The sequence below is a fragment of the Carcharhinus amblyrhynchos genome, chromosome 15 (assembly GCF_965287045.1).
Source record: "Carcharhinus amblyrhynchos chromosome 15, sCarAmb.v2.hapA, whole genome shotgun sequence".
Classification (NCBI taxonomy): domain Eukaryota; kingdom Metazoa; phylum Chordata; class Chondrichthyes; order Carcharhiniformes; family Carcharhinidae; genus Carcharhinus; species Carcharhinus amblyrhynchos.
The window spans coordinates 55727050-55752241 of record NC_137338.1 but is presented as its reverse complement, the minus strand read 5'-3'; the positions used below and the strand labels follow the sequence as shown (position 1 = coordinate 55752241).

General features: G+C 38.9%; 1 protein-coding gene across 1 annotated transcript in view; it reads right to left on the bottom strand.

Annotated features, from left to right (window-relative positions):
- Positions 1-25192, bottom strand: part of ltn1 (listerin E3 ubiquitin protein ligase 1) — a 130030-nt gene that overhangs the window by 9336 nt on the left and 95502 nt on the right. The window contains exons 20-28 of the mRNA XM_080203970.1: positions 21358-21508; positions 18890-19034; positions 15420-15633; positions 6389-6626; positions 6047-6127; positions 5138-5324; positions 3495-3666; positions 2695-2915; positions 1481-1675 (exon numbers count right to left, since the gene is read on the bottom strand). Of these exons, the coding sequence (XP_080060096.1) occupies positions 1481-1675; positions 2695-2915; positions 3495-3666; positions 5138-5324; positions 6047-6127; positions 6389-6626; positions 15420-15633; positions 18890-19034; positions 21358-21508 (1604 nt within the window). The remainder of the gene's footprint in view (positions 1-1480; positions 1676-2694; positions 2916-3494; positions 3667-5137; positions 5325-6046; positions 6128-6388; positions 6627-15419; positions 15634-18889; positions 19035-21357; positions 21509-25192) is intronic.

Here is a 25192-nt window from a genome sequence, read left to right as displayed (position 1 = left end):
CCCTCCAACCTATTACCTGAATGGGTTTATAATTTACTTAATACCTTACAAAATATATTTTTCTATATACTCTGGATCACAATGCATCAGAAGTGTCAAGTCAAACAGCAATATGGAATGCAAATACTCAGACTTTTTTTTGGGAGGCACTGAAAAAGCTTACATGGCAAGATGGCAAAATTGAACTTTTACTCCTTTTGGGAGGAGGAATGTTTTCAATATGTTGTTTGATAAACCCAGTTTACTCTGGTGCTTTGCAATTGACATTTGTGCTGAAAGGAAACAAAATAATCAATTTTTCATCCATCTGACTGCACCCAGCAAAGGTAATAAGAGGTGTATTGAACATGTACTAAATTCTATTGCAAAAGTAAAAGATTTTTTCCCCTGTATTATAATCTACAAATAGAAAAACATCAACCTATATCTGACTCTCTGATGCACGAGTAACTCCATTAAAAACTCAAGTTTTTGCATGGAAATTAACTGAAAGTGTACACATTTTGTTCACATAAAAGCTATTCATTTATTCATAAGACAATTATTAATGAAACATAAACTGAAACCCAATGCCAATTGCCTTTAAGACACTTTTACTATTCACTAGTGTCCCTGCCTCATGCTTCAGTGAATAATCCCCAAAAAAACTACTGCAGATAACAGCAATCCCCAGAGCTGATGTGATAAAATGCACATGCTGCCCATGGAGGTTTGGTCACTGGAGAAAAATGTTAATAACAGACAAAAAGAATTAACATTCATTTTTAGTAAATTCTCAACATAGTTTCAATACTGATAAACTATTTATTGTAAATCATTTTATTCATGTAACTGTAAAGTTCTGACATGCTCTCTCTTGGAATTTTTGAAATCATAGTCATACTAGATTTCAACATTTTAAAAATTTATACTTTCCAAACTGGTATAATCCAGGTAGACTGAGAAAATTTATTAGCAGAAAAGTGGTGGGGGTAGGTTGATTTACATGTTGAATATAGGCCTAAACATCCTGTTCTGAGCCAAAAAAATATTGTTGTCACACATGCCTTGTCTATTTATATTTATACAGTGTTATTTAATTTCCTAACAGAAAACAAACATGTGTGTTACAAGATCCTAAAATTAAAGCTCAGTTGAGATTTTAGGATCCTCTAAAGTTTCAGGTTTGTTTCAGCCAACTAAAAGTGGAAAACAAATTCAAGAAAAGCTAACTTTCACCCTGCTTGTAAATTTGCAATGCCCAATTTAGATAAATTAAAATAAACTGAAGAACATAAGAACATGTCTTCATCTCATCTCTGAACAAAACAGGTGCAAGCCATAGGAGAAAACAATTCTAAAATATTTAGTGAAACGGGAATAAATTCTGAAACCAATGTACAGTAAAGTTAATCTGGTTATATAATATAACCTACTGACAGTAGGTTAGTGTTTAACAAATGCTGATTAAGATATCACATTGTGTTTAATCTTACAGTACCTGAAGATTAAGAAACGTATTCAGCTGCATCATCCAGTGGCGCCACTGCTGAACAGCCACACCAACTCGTTTACCACTTTCTACAGTAACTGACCCAAGAGGATAGTTTGTTGGTAAATGTATAACAAGCTCAATGAATATGTCATCCACAGAATAGGTAGCAAGTACCTCTCGGGCCACAGGACGGGCTTTAACCTAATATGAAAGCAAAGGAAAATGGCTGAAAACACCTCAACAGTGCTTTTACAGCTTGCAGAACAGACAATTTTGTTACAGTAAACTAGTTGCTGCAAACATACCACATATTCCAATCATGTAACCAATCTTATAAAGGTACATGGTAATCCAAAATAAAGGTGTTGCTTTATTGTGCAGCAGAAGCATTACTTGCAATAGGAACTAGAATTATAATAGCAATAACACAGATGTGTGATTTTCATGTGTTTCGAAGCACAAATAATAGGATTAAGAAAGCCTGGATTCCATGGAGTTTGATAAGTGATACCAGCAATGAATACCCTAAACCTGTGGAAGTATGATTTGTGAAGACGACAGGACCAGGTGATACTGTTTTTTGTAACACAGCCAAGAAGATATTTTGCAGTACTGAATGTGGTTCTACTGCTGTGTAAAAAACATTAAATATGATGTTAAACATGATAAAAGTGTGAGTGTATACAATCAATGTGAGAGTTGTTCTCTTGTTGCCACAGTCTGTAGTTATTGGGCAAATATTGGAATACAAATTTCAGTATCATAGAGAAATTAGAAATTAACAGTGATCACAATGATAAAAGCAGTATCAAAGTATTTAAACAGCTGAGTCTGAGAGAAATAGCTATTATAGTCAATATCTTAGTAATTGTTAGTTGTTAACTGTTAATTGTCCAGCATAGACTGTCACCCATTCTAACCATGAGGAATGTAAGTGGTGGAGGCTGTGTCAATTAGCCTTTCAAAAATATGCAGAATCTTTGAAGATATCTGGGAATGAATAATTTTAAATTATATCATTTAATTCACTTCAAATCATATTAACCAAGAATTGGAAAAATCTTTCCAAATTTAGCTCGAGCACAAGAATTTCTCCAGTGTTTGTTATTTATAATTTACTGAAACTAACCGGAATAAGAGCCAATATTTCTCAAAAAAAAGTGGTAACGAGTTTTCATGCTGCAAAATAGGATTCTGAATACATCAAAATAATCACTAACCACCATGCTCTTGAATGTTTGTGTACTGGCTTGTACAGCTGAAATTTCCTGTGATGAAAGAATGCTGCTGACGTATTTGCTGGTGTATTTATCAACTGTGCTGGACACCCGCTTGTCTTGATTATTCCACCAAAGGCGAACTGTGGCTGGCAAATCTTCCAAAACGCTATAATATACAGCACAAGCCAACTTGGAAACCTCGGTGTTTAAGGTTTCTGTCTCTAGTTTAAAAAAAATTGCATTACTTGATTTGATATTTATTAAAAATTGTCCTTACGACCAAAATTCAAAATTCTAAAACATCCTAAATGGTTGTGTGATCAGACCAAACAACAGTCACCACGCCAAAGAAACATTAAGATAGGTGACATAAGGTTTGGTAAAAGGTAACTTTTAAGGAATATCTTAAAAAGAAAGAAGAGGGAAAACTGTGTGTGGAATTAGGGAGTTTAGGGCCTACATACCTAATGTTAATAAAACTTTGAGTTAAGGCAGAGGTGATGAAAGAGATTTGTTGCAGTGTTATGTGACTGTTTAAAATAAATTGAGGATAAAAGCAAGTGTTACAAAATGGAAAAAAAGGCTGGAGGATAAACTAAGGGCAAAGGAAAAGCATTCACATCAAAGCTCCACAATGCTATCAGCAGTCCAAATAAAACTAAACAATTCATTCCTCCATATTTATTTAAACATCAACTTTTAGGAAAATCAGAAGAAAATGTCAGTGAGTATACCAAAGATAGTGTGGGTTTAAGTGACTTGAGAATAAATTTCTAAATAATTTTCATTTATTTTTATACCTTGGAAAAGAATGACATGTTTCTCACTGAATAGTGTCCGTAGCCCTTTACTAGCAGAATCAGCAATTTGTCCAGGAATAGTTGGATTTTCTGGCATCAGTCTAAAGAGATATTGCAGTAATCTGTGCAAGCATTTACTCTTACGAAGATAAGTTGCATATATAGCCCGCAACTAGAGAATAGGGAAAACAAAAAAAAGGTCATCTCATATACGGTATGTGCTATTTTGTTTCCAATATCTTGCTACATAAAGATGCAGTTACAATCATTTCAAGTATGTTAAATTTTCCATTTTATAAGTGGTAACGTTCACATTTTTTTTACTGGATCATGCTACTTAACCTAAATGACAATTAATATTTTTGTCATTTCAAAGAAACCTTGCAGTGATTCAAGAATATTATGCTGCACACTCACAAATATCAACACATATTACAATCAACAGCCCTTCTGAGAGGAAAAGTAAAAAGATTGATTTTAGGAAAGATAATCTTTTGAAATAAAACTCCAAGTTATGGAGAGTATCTCGGAATTAGCATTTACTATGCATTGAAGAGTAGAGGAGACAAATTTAAACTTCTAGCATACTGAAAAGTGTAGACAGTTTAGTTTTAATTTTTAAAAAATTATGAAGATTAACAAGTGCCGTAAAATTGGTAAGTCTCAAGGTAAATATTAGGAAAACAAATCGACACCTATTAAAATAAGTTATTGCTACATCAAGTGAAATTAATACATGTTCTTTGCTCAATATATTGCCCATCACATCCAATTAATTATTTCCAGTTTTTTTTTAAGTGTGGTCACTGTTGTAATGCAAGAAACATGGTAGATAAGAGATGCACCTCAAGGTTCGAAAAACAGTAATCTTTTTGATTAGAGATGATGATTATGGGAGAAATACTGATCAACATTCTGGGAAAACTCTTCTCCCCGTCTTCAAAAGTCTCATGATTTTTTTTTGTGTCTACCTGATTGATGAGGCCTTGATTGAATAGCTGATCTGAAAGATAACCTATCTGACAATGCACTGCTCTCTTGGTATTGCGCTAAGCCACTTGACTGGGACCTGAACCAATCACCTCTTCAAAGGCATTAATTCTACCACTGATTCAAAGCTGACAACTTAAGGAACGTTGTTGTAATACTTCTGTTTTTGAACGTTTTCAATTTTACACCAAAGTATTTTACTTTTATTGGTAAGAAGCCCTCAGCTATGTCAATTATTTCATGTGCAATGCACTAACATCAGCATATTCCCAGGTTAACACCTATAAAAACTTGAATAGTGTCAAAGTGTAGTATGAGTTTTTTTTTCTTTTGGAGCATACAGAAGTAACCAAATTATAAAAATTGTAAACAAAAATAAGATAAAGATGGAAAAACAAGTCAGTCAACAACTATGAAGAAACAGTTTGGTCACATATTCTTCCAGGCATTATCCTGACACATAGCCCTCTTCATAGACACAGACTGGCTTGGTGTTGGTTCCAGTTTTTCTTCCTTTTTGTTTAATAACTGTTTTTGTAGGACCAATTTTCTGTTATCTGTTGTTGCGTGTGTGATTTGTAATTATAAATAATAATAATCCATTGATAAAACATGGTAAACACTCAAGACAACTCCAATCCACACATATCTACCTCAGATGGTGATGCTTTGAAAAATATGAGAAGCAGCTTCCATGCAAGCAGGTATCCCAGAATGGAATAGTACGCTTCACTTAGTGGCTCAATATCTGTGTACACTCCAACTGGAATATTACAGAACATATTCTCCAACTCTGCTTCCTGAGTATCAATTACTGACATAAGTGCTGCAGGTGGTGATCTGAAGGATGAAAAAGAAACTCTTAAAATAACATACAAGATTTACATGACTACTACACTGGAAAAACTGTCAATTGGTCCATATGTTCCTTGGTTATTTTTAAATACTTCAAGAATAATTCCAGTTGAAAAACTTTCATAAGAAAGTAAGAAGTACCTCCAAAGTCAATGGGCTGGTGCCCTATTTTCACCAGGATTTATATCCTGATTTATTTATAGAATTGAAATTGTAGGCAACAAGCTGATTAGCAGATTCATATGCCTTTGGAAAGCTCTGCAAGACAAGTTCACTTGGAAGGTTTATGTATTATTAATTATTATTATTCATTATGTATTCAATGTTCATAAACAAATAGCCAAAATATCTTGTTAATTTGCAGGTTTCTTTTGATTATCCTTGGCAATAAATTTGGTGGCTATTCTTAGTGTTAACAGACAATAATGAGCACGATAGTGAAGCCAATGTGAAACTCTAAGTGAAGAAATATTACAAAGTAGGTTTCACACAGTATAGAAGCAAACTCAATAGCAATTGTGTCAATGAGTAAGATTTGTAGTAATTCAAAGTAGCTCTAGGATACAGCAGGATAAATGGAATGATTTAATACTCAATGGCACTTGCAGTCTAAGCTTCATCTTAATCTATGAGTGGAATGAAGAACAATGAAAGGCATTCAGGAGGTCAAAGTTACTTTGATTAAGAGTTCTCAGGCAATTACTTACAAAATGTGCTCTTCGTCATTCCCATTATCATCATAAGATTTCAGATGTTCATTATCAAAGGCAGGTAACTCTGACATTAACCTGGTAGTTACAAATCAGAAGCAATACGGTCACAATGTTTCTTATTTATCCTCAGAAAATATATCGAGGTAGATTATCATTCTCATCACTTGGGCAGTAATCTGGCAAGTATTGCAAGTTCTTTATCATTCAATGCAATGAAACTCAGGCAAGTTCTTCACAGGTTATGCAAACAGCCCCATCACATTACCAAAATTAAAGATGAAAATTTACCCGATAATTCCTATATTTTAGTCTTGTTTAGTCTGTTAATTTTCTTACTTGTGCAATATATGGTAGGTTGTAATTTGCACAGGTCTCGCCTTGCAGAGCAGCAGTGGAGCCAATGTATTCAGAGCTGTCTGAAGTTTGTCAGGTAAATTAGTTTTCTGACCAGCAATGAATTTAGCTGGTAAACTGTGATTCATCAACTGCTTCAATGGAATAAGTGCAGAAGCTTCACCCAAGGCTGTTAACAAACACATTGAGGAGGGGAGAAGAATGGTTCCTTTGCATTCAGCTGTGGAGAAAGTAAAAAAATTAGGGTTGTTTTTGAGGAAGCGTATCTTGCAAATTGATGTTCTCTTAGTATGGGCGGAATTCTCCCCTAAAAATTCGAAGTGTCGCATTGCACGAAAACTAGAGTGGATCATGCTGTTGTTTTCAGTGGGGGTTCAGAGAAGAATCTCCCACACTCTGTGCGCTGCAGAGGCCACCAGCATGAATAATATTAAACGTCAAGGGGCGGGGCTATTCCTGCTGGAGAGGCTGAAATCAGTTCGCTGAGCAGGACAATGTGTACGTACCGATCTGTGCCGGCTGAGATCAACGCATGTGCAGTGCCGGCCCATCACGATCTCCAGCCTCCCGCCAACAGTAACTCACCACCATCCACCGCCCCCCGCCCGCAATCCTGACCTCCCCAGCAGGCTGACCCCACCCCCAGTCCACCCTAATTGTTGGCCTCTCTGCTCCTCTCAACAATCCCTATGCAGAGAGACAGCAGGACCCCCCCCCCCATCGTCCCATAGGATCCACTCCCACCAGTTCCTGCCCCCATGTGTCCCGCCCCATGCTCGATGGACAGTGCCAAGAGGCCCCCTGGGCTTTGGCACTTTGCCCTCAGGTCACAGGCTGGTACTGCCAGAGTACCAATGCCCAGGCCCCCCTCTCCCCCCAACAACTGGGGAGGGAGGGGGGTAAATTGTCCCCCTTCACTCCAGTGGGGTTGGGCTGCAAGCTCCCTGAAAGTGGGGAACTACTGTAATCCTTGCTGAAATGAAATACTCTTGGAGATGCAAGCGGGTCCTGAGTCTTCCGGCGCAGGGAGACACAAGCAGGGCATAAACCCCGCGCATTGGCCAACATGACAATCTCCCGGCTTGCTGCGCTAAAAAATTAGCACAGCAGGATGGGAGAATCACAGCTAATACCTTAAACAGAACAATCTACTGTATGGATGGACAATATACTCAGCATGTTTTTGCAGGTTCAGAATTACTGATCATTCTTACAACTGCAGCTTGCATCTTTTATGATCACAAATGCATATTTTGTCTGTTCAGTTTCGAAGATGAATAATAGAGCACAATTTGCATACACTGTCTATTGGAATATTATCACACATCACATTAATTCTCCTTTCTCTTCAGGTATTTGACTGAATAAACAATCTAAACACTCTAACTGTTTTGAGTCACATGATTTTAACCAATAAACAGTTTTACATAAATAAAATAGAACAACAGGACACATTTTAATGATGCATAATGCATTTTCGAACACTGCTTGATATATAAAAGCAACAAAGATGCAGCATGCTCTCTGTCTCTAGCTTGTGATCCATGCTTCGAGAGACAGAGACAGTCACTTGCAGTAAACTTGTATTGGCATGACTCTTTCCAATTAACCTGGCTCAGATGGTGGCAAGGTCATGACATAGGTCTTAAATGAATATTTTGCATCTGTTTTTATTAAAGAGAAAGATACTACCCAGAACATGGTGACATTGGAGAAAACTCTTTCACTAGGAGGGTTCAAAATTGATAAGGTGGAGGTATTGGATAGGCCATTGGTACTTAAAGTTGATAAAGCTGGGATGCATCCAAGGATATTAAACAAAGTGAAAGTGGGAATTGCACGGGAACTGGTCATAATCTTTCAGTCCTTGCTGGACTCAAATGACCAAGTGACTTTGATTGCCTATTTCTGAAGCCAATGCTATCTCAGTCTCTCCAAATCAGTTGGCAACTGTTGGTAATGATTCTGCATTTTCCCATTAACATCATGTTGGGACACATCTTTTACTTCTATTCTTGTCCCAATACCAATTCCATTGTTGCCTTGCACCCACGTTTAACCTCTCCAATTTTACACTCTAAACCTTTCCTTTTGTTCTTTTCCTCCCCTTCCCGACTTTAAACCTGCTACATCGCAAACTTCTTCCAGTTTTGATGAAATGACATCAGCCCAAACTATTTCTACCTCCATAGATTTTGTCAGACCTGCATTTTCTGTTTGTATTTCACATTTTCAGCATTTGCAGTTTTTTAAATTAAACTTCTGAAAGTCTCAGTCCAACATGAGGGCCGGACAATGTCCGAGAAACCACTCGGTATATTGAGGTCAGAGGTCACATATTCTGCAGCGAGTCATTCACTTCCTGACTTCCCAAAGCCCTTCCACCATCTACAATGCACAAGCCAGCCATGATCACATTGAATGACAAAGCAGGCTCGAAGCGCTAAATGAACTTTCTCTGCTCCTATTTTCTATGCATTTATGTTTCTATGTGATGACATACTCTCCACTTGCTTGGACAAATGCAAGAACATTCAAGCAGCTCAACACTAACCAAGACAAAACAGCCCATAATATTGGCACCCATCCATTGCACTTTACTCATTAATTCCTTTCACCACCAGTGCACTACCTGGTACCATCCATAACGTACACCTCAACAACTTAACTTCTTCAATAGCACTTTCCAAACCCATGATCACCATTGCCGAGAATAACAAAAGCACTAGATGCACAGAATCACCCAAGTTCCCCTCCAAGTCACGCACCATCCTAACTTAGAAACATATTGACATTCCTTCATTATCACTGGGTCAGAATCCGTAAATGCTCTTCCTGACAGCATTGTGAAAATACCTATACTATGCCTTAACGCCATGCAACCTGTAGCTGCTCACCATCGCATTCTCAAGGACAATTAGGGATGGGCTATAAGTGTTGGCTTTGTGATGTCTCTATTCCTTAAATGAATAAAAACACTCACTAACTCATGACTGTACTTGCTTACATTATGTCCAATGGGGCAGCAATAGTAAATAGAATATGTGCCCTATAGTATAGAACGCTTTGGCTTTCAACACATCTTGCCACACCTTTACAGAACTTGTTGATTCAGACAATAGAACATGTGCATAGAAATTACACACAATCTTTTAAGAAGAGAATGACATGTAGCCAGTACAAGTGAGGTGAATTATGCACTCCAGCTTACAAAGTTTGGATTTCAGCCAAGGTAGACACAACACTGTTAGTTTCCAATAATTGAAAACATTAAAACTGGGACAAACCTGCTGGGACATGGGAACATAGTAATTATAACCTTTGGCTATATAAAAATTATACACTTCAATTTCTTCTTCAACAAAAAAACCTGTCCACTTTATTTAAATTAAGCCCACTAAATCCAGACTTTGCAGTATTGATTGTAATTTATTTCATAAATTAATCACCCTCTGGAAGAAAAACATAATTCCCTTCGAGATTTCAGCCTTAGGTATTTCATTTCAGATTAAGTACAAGGTAGCTCTATAATATTAATACTTTTTTAAAAAAAGTGTATTTTCAATCGTAAGGATAATTGGAAGTTTGTCAGCAGCCCTTTAAAATGTGAGATTACTTTTGCAATAAATTGAATTTTCCAATTTTTACACTTGAAAATACCCTGCACAAGAATAAAAATTACAACATGGAAACAGGCTATTTGGTCCAATCAGTCCATGGTGGTTGTTATTCTTTGAGTGAGCAAATAGTTCTAATCATATTCACGCAGCCTATCCCTGTATTCCTTCAACCTCTTTCTCTTCATCCACTTAATTTTTTGAATGCTGATATCGTTTTTGCTTCAACCCTAGAATCGAATTCCACATACCCATAACCCTCTGAAATGACAGCTGATAATCATGAAAAACATACAAAGATCCATGAAAGATTATTTTGCTCAGTTCCCCTTCATATCAATATGGCATTGCCTAACCAATGAACCAGTTTGCTGCTTTCCACTATTGCTATACTATATCTGGTTTCGGACAGTTACGTATCAGACGCGATTCCTTACTTGGCATGCCAAATGCATTCCTGAAAAATGGCGCTCAAATTGAGAACATGCTAACCAGAATAACTTGCCCAAAAGAAAGCATGCAATAAGGGTGGCTTACATTCTGGACCTGTAATTTTTAGATTAATAAATTTATTTTTTGTGTATGAATTGAATGCACTTAGGGTAATTTATGTATTTATTAAACACAAACACTTGAACATGCAACAAGTGATGCCTTACCAAACGTGCATCAATTCAGGAACTCGGGTTGTTAGTTTCAGGATGACATATCAAAGCGCTTTTTAACTGCTGAAACCAAAACTCTTTGGCTGTAATGAAACACTGAAGATGGAAGTTGAACTCCAAGAGATCTGCTGACTTCATAGGGCCAAGGAATGCTGAGTCCAGCTCGTAATCCTATCTGCAGATATTTTGCACAGAGACCCTGGGCAAGTGTAAATTTTATTCACCATAAAAATGTCAGAAAGGGTGCAGTGGCAGATCTGGTACCCACTTCAGAGTCCAAGTTTGGACCTCTCATCAGAAAACCAACATCAAACCTTTCACCAGAGCACCAACATCATTGCCCAACATTTGGCCAACAAACTAATGTTGTAGAAGGGGTTTGAAGAGCACCTTGCCTGTGCCATAACAGCCACTCTTTCAAGATACTTTCCAAATAAGGTGACTGAGCCACGACTCCAAATACTGTAGTGAGATCAAAAGTATGTAAGCAATGACTGCCCAAATGCATTTCTTGGCACATGTGCAGTAAACGTGCTTCATGAAAAATTGAGGTCATGGTCTGCAGCATCATTTGGGAAAGTTTCCTTATTTGAAAACCACTGTGAAATGAAAATGTGTTATTAAAATGCAGTGTGAATAAGAAAGAGTTGTGCAGATAACTCAGTTCCTTCAGAAATATCCAGACACTGCCCATTCTTTCAGATAAAACCTTAAACAGCAGTCCCATCTTCTCTTTCAAAAGACTTAAAAGATCCTACTTAACACCCAAAGAAGAGCTGTGGGGTACTTAAGAACATAAGAACATAAGAAATAGGAGCAGGAGTAGGCCATCTGGCCCTTCGAGCCTGCCCCGCCATTCAATAAGATCATGGCTGATCTGTCGTGGCTCAGTTCCACTTTCCTGCCCTCTCCCCATAACCCTTAATCCCCTCTCTTATCAAAAACCCATCAACCCGCTTCTTAAAAATATTTAGCGAGGCAGCCTCCACCACTTCAACGGGCAGAGAATTCCAGATATTCACCACCCTTTGAGTGAAGAAGTTCCTCCTCAACTCCGTTCTAAACCGCCCCCCCTTTATCTTGAGGCTGTGCCCCCTAGTCCTACTGTCTTTTTTGAGCGGGAAGAGTCTCTCCACCTCTATCCTATCCATCCCATTCATCATCTTATACGTCTCAATGAGATCTCCCCTCATTCTTCTAAACTCTAACGAGTACAAGCCTAGTTTATTCAGCCTCTCCTCATAGCTCAACCCCCTCAACTCTGGTATCAGCCTAGTAAACCTCCTCTGCACTCCCTCCAGGGCCAAAATATCCTTGCGCAGGTGCGGCGCCCAAAACTGCACACAGTACTCCAGCTGCGGCCTCACCAATGCCCTATACAGCTGCCGCAAGACCTCCCTACTTTTATATTCAATCCCCCTCGCTATGAAGGCCAGCATCCCATTCGCCTTCCTGACCACCTGCTGCACCTGCAGGCTGGGTTTTTGCGACTCATGCACAAGGACCCCGAGGTCCCTCTGCACCGTCGCCTGCTGCAATTTTTCGCCACGTAAGTAATAGTCCTTCCTACCATTCTTCCTACCAAAGTGGACCACCTCACACTTGCCAACATTAAATTCCATTTGCCATTTCCTGGCCCATTCGCCCAGCCTATCTAGATCCTTCTGCAGACTCTCCACACCCTCCGCACAATTTGCCTTTCCCCCAATCTTGGTGTCATCAGCAAATTTCGACACCCTACACTCGGTTCCCTCCTCCAGATCATCTATATAAATGGTAAATAGCTGTATTCCCAGCACGATGGTTAATATTTAGTCCTCAACCAACTGAGTCAACAAATTAAGAAGTCATTTATTGTGTTCTTTTGGGGGCTTTACTCTGCTCAAGCTGGCTGTCTCATTTCCCTACATTAGATTGTTGACCAAGTACTTACTTGACTGTAAAGCACTTTGTGATGTCCTGAGATGATGAAAGGTGCCGCATGATTTTTCTTTTTGTCTTGTAACTCAGCTTTGTGACACTGAAGATTTCAAACTGTCTGAATATTTCATAAGAATGATACAGCACAAAAGGTCATTTGACATGTTGTTCCTGTGCCAGCTCTTTAAATGGGCCATCCAATTAGTCTCACTAGCCTACTCTTTCCAAATAACCCTGAAAATCTTTCCACTTTCCCACTCCACAGAGTGCTTCAGAGGGATTCATACTGGTAACTGATGGGGTGGGGCCTCATCCTGCTGGAATGAGTGTACTAAGCAGGCCACTGTGTATGTGCCAATTAGTGAGGAGATTGATGCATAGGCACTGGGTCCCTTGTCGCTGGCTCCTGAATGCCAGTCCCCTTCTCCCGACTGCCAGATTACCAAATGCCCCCCACTCCCAGACCTATTTGATTCCCCCACCCCCACATCCCCTCAATCATCGGCCTACCCAACCCCTTTTCTCTGATTGCCAGCCTCCGTGCCCCCCAACTGCCAGCCCCCCTATCCCATGGCCAATACCGATCACCTCCTACCTCCCTCTTCCACCAATCCTATCACAGAGCGAGGTGTGGGTCCCCCCACTCCCATGATCGCCAATTAGCCCTGTCCCCTCTGGGCCTACCCCTTTGGTGGTGAGTGTCAGGATGCCAGGCTGGCACTTCCCATAAAGCAAGCCCCCTGCCCCCAACCTCCTGAGGGAGGGTAGCTAACTGGCCTCTGTCCCATCAGCAGAGTGATCATACCTGGTCTCTGTTGATGGGGACCAGTTGTAATCGCTGCTGGTGGGAACCGCTCCTGGAGCGTGGATAAGGAGAGAGAGAGAGACTAGCATCCCAGTCGGAATTTCAATGTTATAATGAGTCTCATGCCAATTTCCAGCACAAAGCTGTTACATGGAAGAACACTGCCAGGGAGTTTTGCAATCGGCTGGATGCTGGTCATGAATCCTGCTACAGGACTCCCCCACCTTGATGTTTCCTGGCCCGCTGCGCTGCACAAGCAGCATTTTTTGAGTGAGTTGATTATTCCCACACTCTGCCAAACCAAGGGGACTCCTGATCACTGTTGAGGAATAATTGCTAGTGGCACATATGACTAATGTCAGGGTACGGGGTTGAACTGGATTATAGTTCAACCACAGTTAAAAAAAATCAAGATCAACATAAATTATATTCATTAAGACAAGACATCCATGGGAACATTATCCCCAAAAGCAGTCAACAGCTGGGATTCTCCCAAAAAAAACTAAGTGACCAACGGGCAGGAAAATGAGAGAATTTCCTGGTCGTTCTTTGGGCGTACTTATCTGAATGAATCTCCAACACTCTGCGCATCGGAGTTTTGGGGGGGGGGGGGGGGGGGGGAGGGAGGCTCATCCTGCCCAAGAGGCCAACAGTGAGCCACGGCGGATGTGCCAATCAGTGGGGAGATCGACACATGCACACTGGCTCCCATATCGCCTGCTTCCTGTTACTCCTGGACCCCCACACTGATCGCTGCCTCCCCCTCCTGATCACTGGCCTCCTAACAATCTCTTGATTGCCAGCCTTCCCGAACCATCCCCGAATTGCAGGCTTACCGGATCCTCTCCTCCTCGGGCCAGCCCTGATCTTCCCACCACCTCCCCCCATAACCAGCCCCTACCATCCCCCACCCCCAACACACACACACTGATGACTAACCCTGATTGCCTTCCTTTTCACATTATCCCAGTGCAGAGTGGCAGTGGGTCCCCCACCTCCCTACTCAACAACTGATCACACCCCTCTGGCTTCGCCTCCTTGGCACTGCATGGTCACTAGTGGGCAATGCCAAGGTACCCCTTGGGTAGTGCAGGGTGCTAAGCTAGCGCTGCCCAAGGGGGAACCTCCTCCCATGCCCCCGGTCTCCTGGGGGGTTGGGGAGGCCTCAATGTCCTCTGCACCAACCAGTGAGATGAGGATGCCTATTTCCCGTTAGTGGGGAACAGTTGTAAACCCTGCTGGTGGGAATGTCTCATGGACAGATGAGGAGATGGTAGCAGGCTCAGAGGCTACTGCCCTGGGCCCACTAATCATATTGAAATTTAGATTTCCAGCATGGAGCTGATACCCTGAAGAAAAAAGGGCCTTGGAGACTTCCAATATCCTGCTAAAGGTTCCCCGCTGTTGTCTCCTGGGCTGCTGTGCTACTTGAGCAGCGCAGTGGACTGGAAGAATCCTGGCCAATGTATTTGGGGAAGACAGGGAGAACGTGGCACAAGAAAATAAAAATTCTAAGCACAACTGACACAGGAGAAAAGAAACCTTTTTGTTATACTATTTAATAGAAAACTTGGTTTTGAGGATAATATTAGATTGTCATGAATATCTTTTGTAAGCAACACTCTCCTAACACCTGAAACTAAGGGTGGGATTTTCCAGCCCACCCACTGCCTGGATCATCCAGTCCAGACAAAACTCGATGGAATTTGGCTGGGCCGCTGAAACTCCTATGACAGATCCTGCCATATCCAGGCCGGAAAATCCCAACCTAAATGTCCCTGAAGCACATTTTGGACTTCCTTCTTGATCCCAATATTAAAAATGCAGGAAAAACAACTGTAGCCTATAGAAAGTGTTTTTGTGTGGTGTGGAAAGAAAAATTAATTGCAAGATTGACATGAAAATTAGCTTATACACTCAATATTTACATAAATCTATTGCTTATTTTTTGATTGAAATGTTTTGAGTTCAGTCAATAAAATTCAGAAATGAGTAATTATCCTTGCCTGCAATTTTTAAGAACAGCGGTAACAGCTGTCCATATGCTCCTTCCACAAAGAAGCTGTTCCATTCATTTAGAAGGTTAGCAGGGAGAGTCTTACTTATCTCTGGTGCTATTGTCTGAAACATGTAGCAAAGGTTCGACAGCATACCGCAAATCTGGCAAACAAAATGCAGCACCAGCGGTTTGGAATCAAGTGATACAGTTTCACTCATAGTCTGAAATAAAAAGGACATACACAAAATATATATAGTACGGTGAATTGTCATTCAAATCAACTTGCACATCAAACCTGAGAAGAATAAGTTTGACAGACAAACAAATATAGCACATTGCAAATACCAAGATAAAGAATCACTTAACAGAATGCAGGGTACTATTTAATGTACTATATGCTATCCAGTATGAATACTATAGTCTTTATAAAGTAAACATGTGCCACTCTTGAATAGGAATTTGAGAATTCACACAAACAAATAAACATGTTTGAAACTTAAAGTGCTAAAACTGTTGATTTTTTTCTCAATTCTATGCTCAAGGTGAGGATCTTAACACTTAGAAACAGAACATATGTCCATTTCAGCGCTCAATATTAGCATTAAATATCTTTCAGGAAGCATGGCAAGGTCAATTAAAGCGATAAAGTTCCATCTGTGCTGCCTTAAATTCTGAAGAACATCATTAATGCATCAGTGTGACAATGCTCCATCTTTCAAAATCGTTCATCTTGTAACCTTTCAAAGAAACATTTACGAATTTAGTTTTGATTAGAATTAGTAGCAGAGTTAATACAATAATTTTAAACAGGACTTTAGCAGTGGTATGGAAAAATTGTCAACTTTCAACACATCTTGCTCACTATATAAATAGCCTTATTTTTATTTCCATTGACTTGAACTGAAGAAATTGGAACAGCCAACTTGTACTGCTAGTTTTATGCTTGAATAACAAAAGTGACAATGTACCCCGTGTACTTAATCACAAATTCTAAGTAAGATTTGAAAGAGTAGGTGAACCTTTCAGCAGGACAACAGACTTTACCATCAAAGGAGACAGCTATTTTGAATGTTCTATTTTTTCCAATGATGCTAAATCACAGGAAATGAAATGCAATGCTGCATTAATCTTTTCACAGATACAAAGGCTGCACTCACCTTCATCAACAAGTTAAATCAGTGAGGGGAAGATTAGGCCATCAGAGATTTATTTCAATCTGATTAAGTTCAAGTTATTCCATTTTGACAAATATTTTAGATCCTGGCACTAAATGCATGTACATGCAGAATAGAGCTACAATGACTTGAATCAAGTGGTAGTGTTTTGTTAACAGTCTGAAAGAAAAAGGACAATTCCAAAAAAAATTGCTGCTCTGACACTATATGTACTTATGGGCACAGAAGAGCCACTGTGACTGGCACCACAGCACAGCCACTGTCACTGGCACAAGCCCACTTGCCTCCTGGGACTACTTGACTATTTCTTGTGTTAGCTTTCATTGTCATCATATTGTCACATGATTTTCATCCCAATGCAAATTTGAGGTCATCCAAAACACTGCTCTCCTTGTCTCAACTTGCAGCAAATTCCCTAACATCCTGTTGCTCTAAAGTGGTTCCAGTCAAGCAACATGGATTTTAAAATTCTCATCCTCATTTTCAAATTCCTCACCCCATCCTACCCTACCTCTGTGATCACCTCCAAACCACAATCCTCTGAGGTATCTGTGCTCCTCTAATTCTGACCTCTTGTGCATTCCTGATTATAGCTGCCCCACTATTGGTGGCCACACTTCCAGTTGCTGAAGCCCCAGTCTTGGAATTCCCTCCACCTCTACCATGCCTGCCGCCTTTAAGACACTACTTAAAACCTATCTCTTTCACCAAATTTTTGGTCATCTGACCCAATGCGCCTGATGTATATCAATATCATACTTCATTTATTTAATGCTACTTTGAGGTACCTTGGAATGTTTCATTACATTAAAGGCACTATATAAGTTGTTGCTGTTGTGAATTTAAATGCGAGTGGAGGATGCTGCACATAGCCTACCAAAATACAATTTTTTTCCCTTTAAACTGATTTACTAGGGTGAAAAATCAACATAAATAAATTGAATGTACTGAAAGCCACTGGGACAGTTAACAGTATACATTTATTCACAATTTGGAACCCTAAAAAAGGATGCTAGAATGGAGTTCAGGTTCAACATTCCCTAACAGCTTTCAGTCCCACGTACCATGCAAGGGTACAGACTGCAGATGCCAGATAGAATAGAACAGAATCCCTACAGTGCAAGAGGCCATTCGGCCCATCAAGCCTGTGCCGGCACCAATCCCACCCAGGCCCTATCTCGTAACCCCATGAATTTACCCTGCTTATCTCCCTGACACTAAGGAGCAATTCAACATAGCCAATCAACTTAAGCCACGAGGAAACCGGAGCACCCAGAGAAAACCCATGCAGACAATGGGGAGAATGTGCGACCCAGGATCCTTGGCACTGTGAAGCATCAGTGCTAATCATTGTGCTATCATGCTGCTCTGAATGTCTGGAAGGGAAAGAAAGTTTGATGCAAAACTTACAAAAAGCAGCTTTCTACACTACCCTACTCAGCACAAAGAGTTTAAACCAGGAAGCTGAAGTTAGAATATTTAATTCAAAGCAAAATCATGTAAAGGAAGTGAAGAAGTAAAATATAGGATTGAGAGAAATTTTGAGACAGAAAGAAAAACTTGCACAAAATCTCCAACACTTATTAAAATTGAAAGAAACGAGTCTCCATACTGACAAAAGGACATTTTCAGTGCTAGAGAGGTAGTGAGGGAAGCAATGATGCTCATTGGTGGATTAAAACTTCACTTACACTTGAATGGACAATCACTTGTCAGCTTACTTAGTAGGCATCTAGTGCAGCATCTAGGTGCTGCAACTTCACATCTTTCATGTGTTTGAATGTTGAGCCTTTCAGTGAGTTACCACTGTAGCAAAACTTACAGAAAACAGGACAACAACATCCTAATTTCTATGATAAAAGCAAAATACTGCTGATGCTGAAATCTGAAACAAAAGAAATGCTGGAAAATCTCAGCAGGTCTGACAGTATCTATGGAGAGAGAATAGAATCAATGTCCTCGAAACATTGGCTCTATTCTCTCTCCACAGATGCTGTCAGACCTGAGATTTTCCAGAATTTTCTATTTTTGATCCCAATTTCTATGTTTAATTGCACATGTGCAAATGCCAGAATTTGCAGTCCAATTTACCCTTTAATAGTGGTGGGCGTTGATGATTTCACCGTTATTTTTACTTCAAGATCTGGGCCAGTGTTAATCAAAGTCTTCCTGATGGTTACCAAGAGGTTTGAAATATCCAACTCTCAGGAGATATATTTTGTATTAGCCTTGCTAAATCAACTAATGAAAATCATAATTTTCTTTTCTGAGTAGCAGTCAGTGTCCTTGTTCTAAACTTTACCTCCAACCACGTCAAAATGGAGCACATGATGAAGTCCCACTGTTCACTTGTTACTGAAGTTGGCAAACGTTTGATCAGCAATCTCAAAAAGCGTAGAATTTCCACATTGAGTCCAAGCAGGTAAGACTCAGGAGGCTTTAGAGTGCTGCAGAGAAATTGGAGATGTTAAAACTTTCATAAAACTCTTGTTCACTAAACAACGTAAGCCACAGAGTCAAAGTTCCTCCAAATAACATTTTAAAATGATTTGATAATGCTCTCAACCCAAATATTAGGAACCTCAGGCTTGCTTTAATATGTCACTCTTACTACAAAAGCTGATAATCAGATTTTTTTAATGTGGAATTTTCTAATTTAGCAACATTTCTAGCAACATTATCTAGCTTAGAAAGTGGGTCAAAGCCACTGGAAATCTCAATCAATGCTGCTTGTTAACCAAAAGATTAAAAAAAGCATGATAATCATTTGGGTTGAACAACCACCTAGTTCCCATTTATTATGTTAAGAAGTGTCTTTTTTCTGCTCTATGCCTCCTTCAATATTACCTTAAAGAAAAGGGGAAAAATCATTATGAAATAGAACAGAACGATGGAAAAATTAGCTGAAGGAAGTTATATTTTCAGTTGAGAGCTCAGAACTCTTTGGCTGTTAAATAAAGATTTACAAAATTAATTCAGAGGATTATGAATTATCTGACGAGGAAAGATTAAATAGACTAGCCTTTATTCTCTGGAGTTTAGAAGAAAGAGAGGTGATCTCATTCGAACATACAAAATTCTTACAGGGCTTGACAGGGTAGATGCAGAAGAGATGTTTCCTTTGGCTCAGGGATCTTGAACAAGAGTAAAAGTCTCAGAGTAAGGGGCAGGCCATTTACGGTTGAGATGAGAAGAAATTTCTTCACTCAGAGAATGATGAATCTTTGGAATTCTCTGCTCCAAAGATCCTGTGGAGGCTCAGTTATTGATTGTATTCAAGACGGAGATGAATGATTTTCTACATATTCAAAACATCAAGGGACACATACACAGTGCAGGAAAATGGTGTTGAAGTAGGAGATTAGGCATGATCTTATTGAATGGTGGAGGGGGATTGAAGGGCTGCATGGTCTACTCTTGCTCCTATTTCTTACGTTCTTAGATAGGTCCAATATCAAGGTCAAACAAACATTCCGGTTTGTACTAAATTAACTGGGTTTTCCTTTTACCCACCTGATGCATATATTGATCACCTAAACCGCTTCACTTTTATACTGTTTATTAGCAATTGCAGATTTTGTGGTTCTGAAAAGTGCACATTTTCTGAACTTTGCATCTGCATGAATCTTTACTCTGGATGTTGGCAAATGTGGTTCTTTTAGCCAATAATCATGTTCTAGTTTCCATCCATATTTATAGATTACTTGAAACTTTGTTTTCTATGACCAATATAATCAATATACCACTAGTGATCTGTTCTTGCTCCGAGAGTTCTGCACATAAACCAGGCTGACACTGTAAGAAGTGCCATCATTTGGCTGAAAAATTAAATTAAGTCCTGTCAGTCTTCTCTAGTGGACATTGAATATCCCAAGGCATTATTCAAAAAGGGTAGCTCTCCAGATATCCCCAGCTTTCACAACCAAAATCATCATAAGCTAAAACCTAATCAGTCATCCATTCCCAATTGCAGCATTTGAGTGGCACAGGAAGAAAACCTGCATTTATTTGGCACCATTCAGAGCCTCAGGACATCCTAAAGTACCTCACAGTTAATTAAAAGCTTCTGGAGTGTAGACATTGTGGCAATATAAGAACCTACTGCATTTGAAACATGACAGGAGTCCCTGTACATCAATAGAAATCTAATTTGTGAAATACTCTGAAATAATAAACCGAATATAAAATTTCATCAGGAGATTCACTAGGCAGATCTTACATCGTCCATGTAAACAGCAGATTTAATTTTCTCCTCCATGTTTTCCAACATTCTAATCATTAAAATTATTGCTGTGTTGTGGACTAAAGCAAAGTTATACTTCAACATTAAGCTATCTATACCATCAAGCTCTCTGGTTTTCTAACCACATATGCTCTATAGAGGTTGAATATCAGTGGTTATTGATCAAGAGTAGCACTACACTTGCAAAGGTTTAGAATCTGTCTCAAATTAAAATTTTATCGGGAAAATACAACGCCACTGCATAACGAGGTATTTGGCATAAGATGACTCAATTTTCCCAGTTTAACAGTGTTGTTGAAATATGCTTTACCTACTTTATGTTACGTCCTTACACAAAACATACTAACATTCAACTAAGTTCAATCAAGTATCTCAGCAAAACAAACTCATATGCAAAAAGATTGATTTTGCTACCTATAACTAGTGTTTTTTAAAGTGGCAACTATGGGAACTTAATGTTTTCAGGTAGAATATTTACGTTTTGCACGAAAAATAAGATAGAAAAAAAAGTTACAAGATTAACTTACCAGTCAAACAAAAATATTTCTTCTTCACAATTTCTCCATTCCATAACTGTATTTAATACATTCATAAATAACTGATCATCCACAAGATGCTCATCCACATCAGTTCCATTCTGTATGCAACTATTTATAATGACAAGGCTTCCAAACCCTCCTGTAAATTTAATACAAGCAGCATACATCAGATACATGATTAAGTTATATATACATATCTGTAGCTAAGTAAAATACAAAACAATAACCTCTTACAACTATTAAATGAAATACTTGGCACGATGAGATTTCAGATCTATGGAGCATCATGAATGTGACAGGACCACCAGTGAAATAAATGGTGCGGAAGAAAAGAAATCTGAAACTGTGATAACAAAGAGAGCAGCAGCAGAGCCCATGGAATGTACTATTCATGTTCTCTACCTTTAGCCAATCAATTTTTAATAAATAATTATATAAATAAGTAATCAGAGTAATTCTTTACTAATCAATTAAAATCAAGCTAAATCCTAAACCATATAAACTTACCCAACACCTCACGGTTCAGCTGATAATAAATTAAAATATAGAAATGGTTGCACAGGCAGTGTACCTAGGCTTCAGTATAAGAAAACTTGTGGACAGTCACAGGCTGTCCTAGATTCTAACATTTGTCAGAAATGTCTCTACCTTGAGATGCTCCAGCTCAGAGATGGAGTGTGATTTACAGGCATTCGACAAATAAGGGAGGAGCAGAATATCTGGATAGTTTATAACAAAGTATACTCGCACCTCAGGGTAAAGCACAAGTGCAGGAATGGATGTGTGAGACAGTCAATAGGATAGGAGAATCTAAGGAGACAAAGAAAGAGGTACCACAGACATTCATCCTATCCAGCAGCTATGGTATAGTTGCTGCATGTAAGAATAAGGAGGAAGGCTCTAGGTAGGGTAGTCAGAATAATTTCAGGAACATATAACAGCTTCTGCAACTAGAAATGCTAGTAAGTTGTTTATCTTGTACGCGCATAAAGGACATCTTGTGAGTAACTTAAAATGGGGGGTGAAAGATCCAGTCACAGCCCATGTTGGGATCAATAACATTGGGAAGAAAGGAGAGGAAGTTCAGCTCAGAGCATTAGGAGCTATGAGCTTTAAATTAAGAAGAGGATTCTCCAGAACTGCTAATTATTACCTAAGCCATAAACTAATTGGCACAAGGATAGACCAATCATGATCTATGGATCATTGGCATATCTTCAGCAATCATGTCATCACTGGCTACATTATTCCATAAATAATAGTTTTTTTGTGCTGTCAAGTGCATTGGATTCCTGCATTCCTTAAATGATTTGACAACAATCTCCAGATTTCATCCCAGGCCTCGACAACCCATTCACATAGTGTTGCTAATATCGGAACTAGTATGCTGCCTCCCTTGGTAAATGATTGCTGAAGATATGGCAATAAATACATGAAAGAGGAGATGGAAATTGAGTTTTTGCAAAAGTACTCATTCTTATTCAGTACATAATTAGCCCAACAAGAGAGGAATCACTGATGGAACAGGAAATGAACTAGACAGGATAAGACAAATAAGTGTTCAGGAGCATCCATCATAGACAGACACAATAAGGGCCAATATAACAGACTTCAAAAAGGCTAATCATGAGAGAATGGGATGGCTCTGGGGAAAGGTAGACTGGAAAGAATATTAACGAACAAAAAGATAGAACAGTGTGGGAAATATTGGAAAAAGTGATCAGGAGTAACAAAATCCTACTGAAAAACAAGAACTATCTAGCAAATAATGAAAGGCTGTTGGTGAACCGAGAGATAAAGGCAAATGTTAAACTAAAGAAAAAGGCAGAACCTGAATACAGGCTTATCATATTTCAGTGGTTTATAATCAAACATCGATAAAAGAACAGATATAAATTGGCCTGTATCGGGAACAAGGATGAGGCTCCCCTGAATTATGACATGTTCTCCAGTCAAACTGTGAACAAAGTTGGAGGGAAAACGGTAAATTCAACTAGCCAGGAAAAGAATAGATTCACCATTGTGGTGTTGTGCATGTCGATGGGACAAAGCCTAATTCAAAAGATGATCCGTCGCAAAACAACAATTCCAAAAAAGATGAGTTATCCATGTTTATAAAGGATGGATGGATGAAGGTGGTTTTGAAAATATCCCGGTGGTCTAACCAGCTCTGTTCAACCTTTGGAGGCTTCTCTAAACAAGCCCTTCAAGACTAACATGTATGTCTGGAAAATTGGAGGAGAGAAGACATTTACCAAGACAGGCAGCATACTAGCTCCAATATTAGCAACGCTATGTGAGTGGATTGTAGAGGCCTGGGATGAAATCAGGAGATTGTTGTCAAATTATTTAAGATGTGCAGGAATCCAATGCACTTAATGGCACGAAAAAAAACCCAATTATTTGTGCAATAGCTTAGCCAATGATGACATGATTGCTGAAGATATGCCAATGATCCACATGATGACGCTATTCAAGAAGCAGGTTACGATATGTTATTGGATTCAGAAGACGAGGAGGAGGGTGATTTTTCATGAATTTTAATACACATTCAGGGCATGCTCTGCTGCTAGGTAATACTATCTTTTGTGTTGTAAAATAATGAATAAAATTGTGTAAATTTGTCTACATGGCTTTTGTTTTTGATAAATTTTGGCCATTATTTATTGATTAAAAATTCAACGATTAAAAATACTTTTTCGCTCTCTTTGCACTACTTTTGGACACAAGGTTGACAGGAACAGTCACCGACCTGGTAACTGTGATAGCAAGTCAATAGGAGAGGGTGGATTTCAATCTCTCCAGAATATTCTTCATGTAAAAGTTGATTACTTATTTGTTGACTGTAAAAACAATTTCCAGAAATACTATTGCAGGAATTTCTTTGGCATACTGCTTTATTGATGAATTAACCGTTCTCTATGATCAGTGCTGCATTCTGATCCTGTGATGGCAAGTAGCTCTGCTAACAAAATCTGCCAAGTCTGGCATGAGAAAAGACCTAGTTAAATCAGATTTTGGTTCTGATTTCTAAATCTTTGCAGAAGGAGTCATTGGATAACTAACAGGAATAGAACCAGGATTCATATCCCACCCTCTACCTAGACATATTGTTGTTGTTAAATGCAGTGTCTCTTCAGTCTCTCCGATAAAAGTCAGACACTGCAGAACAGCATGGGATGGCAGCCTCAGACCTATTGGTCTGTGTGGCTCTATTGCATATTATCTCTGCTGACCAAGTTATTAGGGAAGCATGAGATAAAACATTTCTTGGTGTTAATCATTTTAGTTTTTCATCGATACACCCTAATCTGATAACTGATTGTATATGTAAAATAACCAATATTTTGGTCCATATACTTTGTAAATATGCATGTACCAACATATCTGTGTTTATATATTAAAATTCTTGCTTGGTTTGAATGTCCATTGAAAACTGCAATGAAATGTTTCCTGACAATAATTTGCCTGCTAAATTTCAATGTTTATTACTTGTCTCATCAACCCTATTAAACTATCATGTGGTGTAAATTTTACCTTAAAAACGTCTGTGTTCTTCTGGTCTTTACACGGAATGCACAAAAATGCAAATAAGGGTTCAAATAAAATAATCCAAATTATTGCATATTTCATAATGGCAAAATTAAAATTCTCTAATCGGTTCTCTAATTCATTTTAATGCCTCATTTAAGTTATTATCTGAAAGCCTCAGTTTGGGTTGGAAGATGATATTGTTGTTGTGACACAGCTGAATTTTGATTGTGCAGTCTGAGCACGTGCAGTGTATCTACTCTCCCTGCATGCAGCACCACAGTCAGCTGTA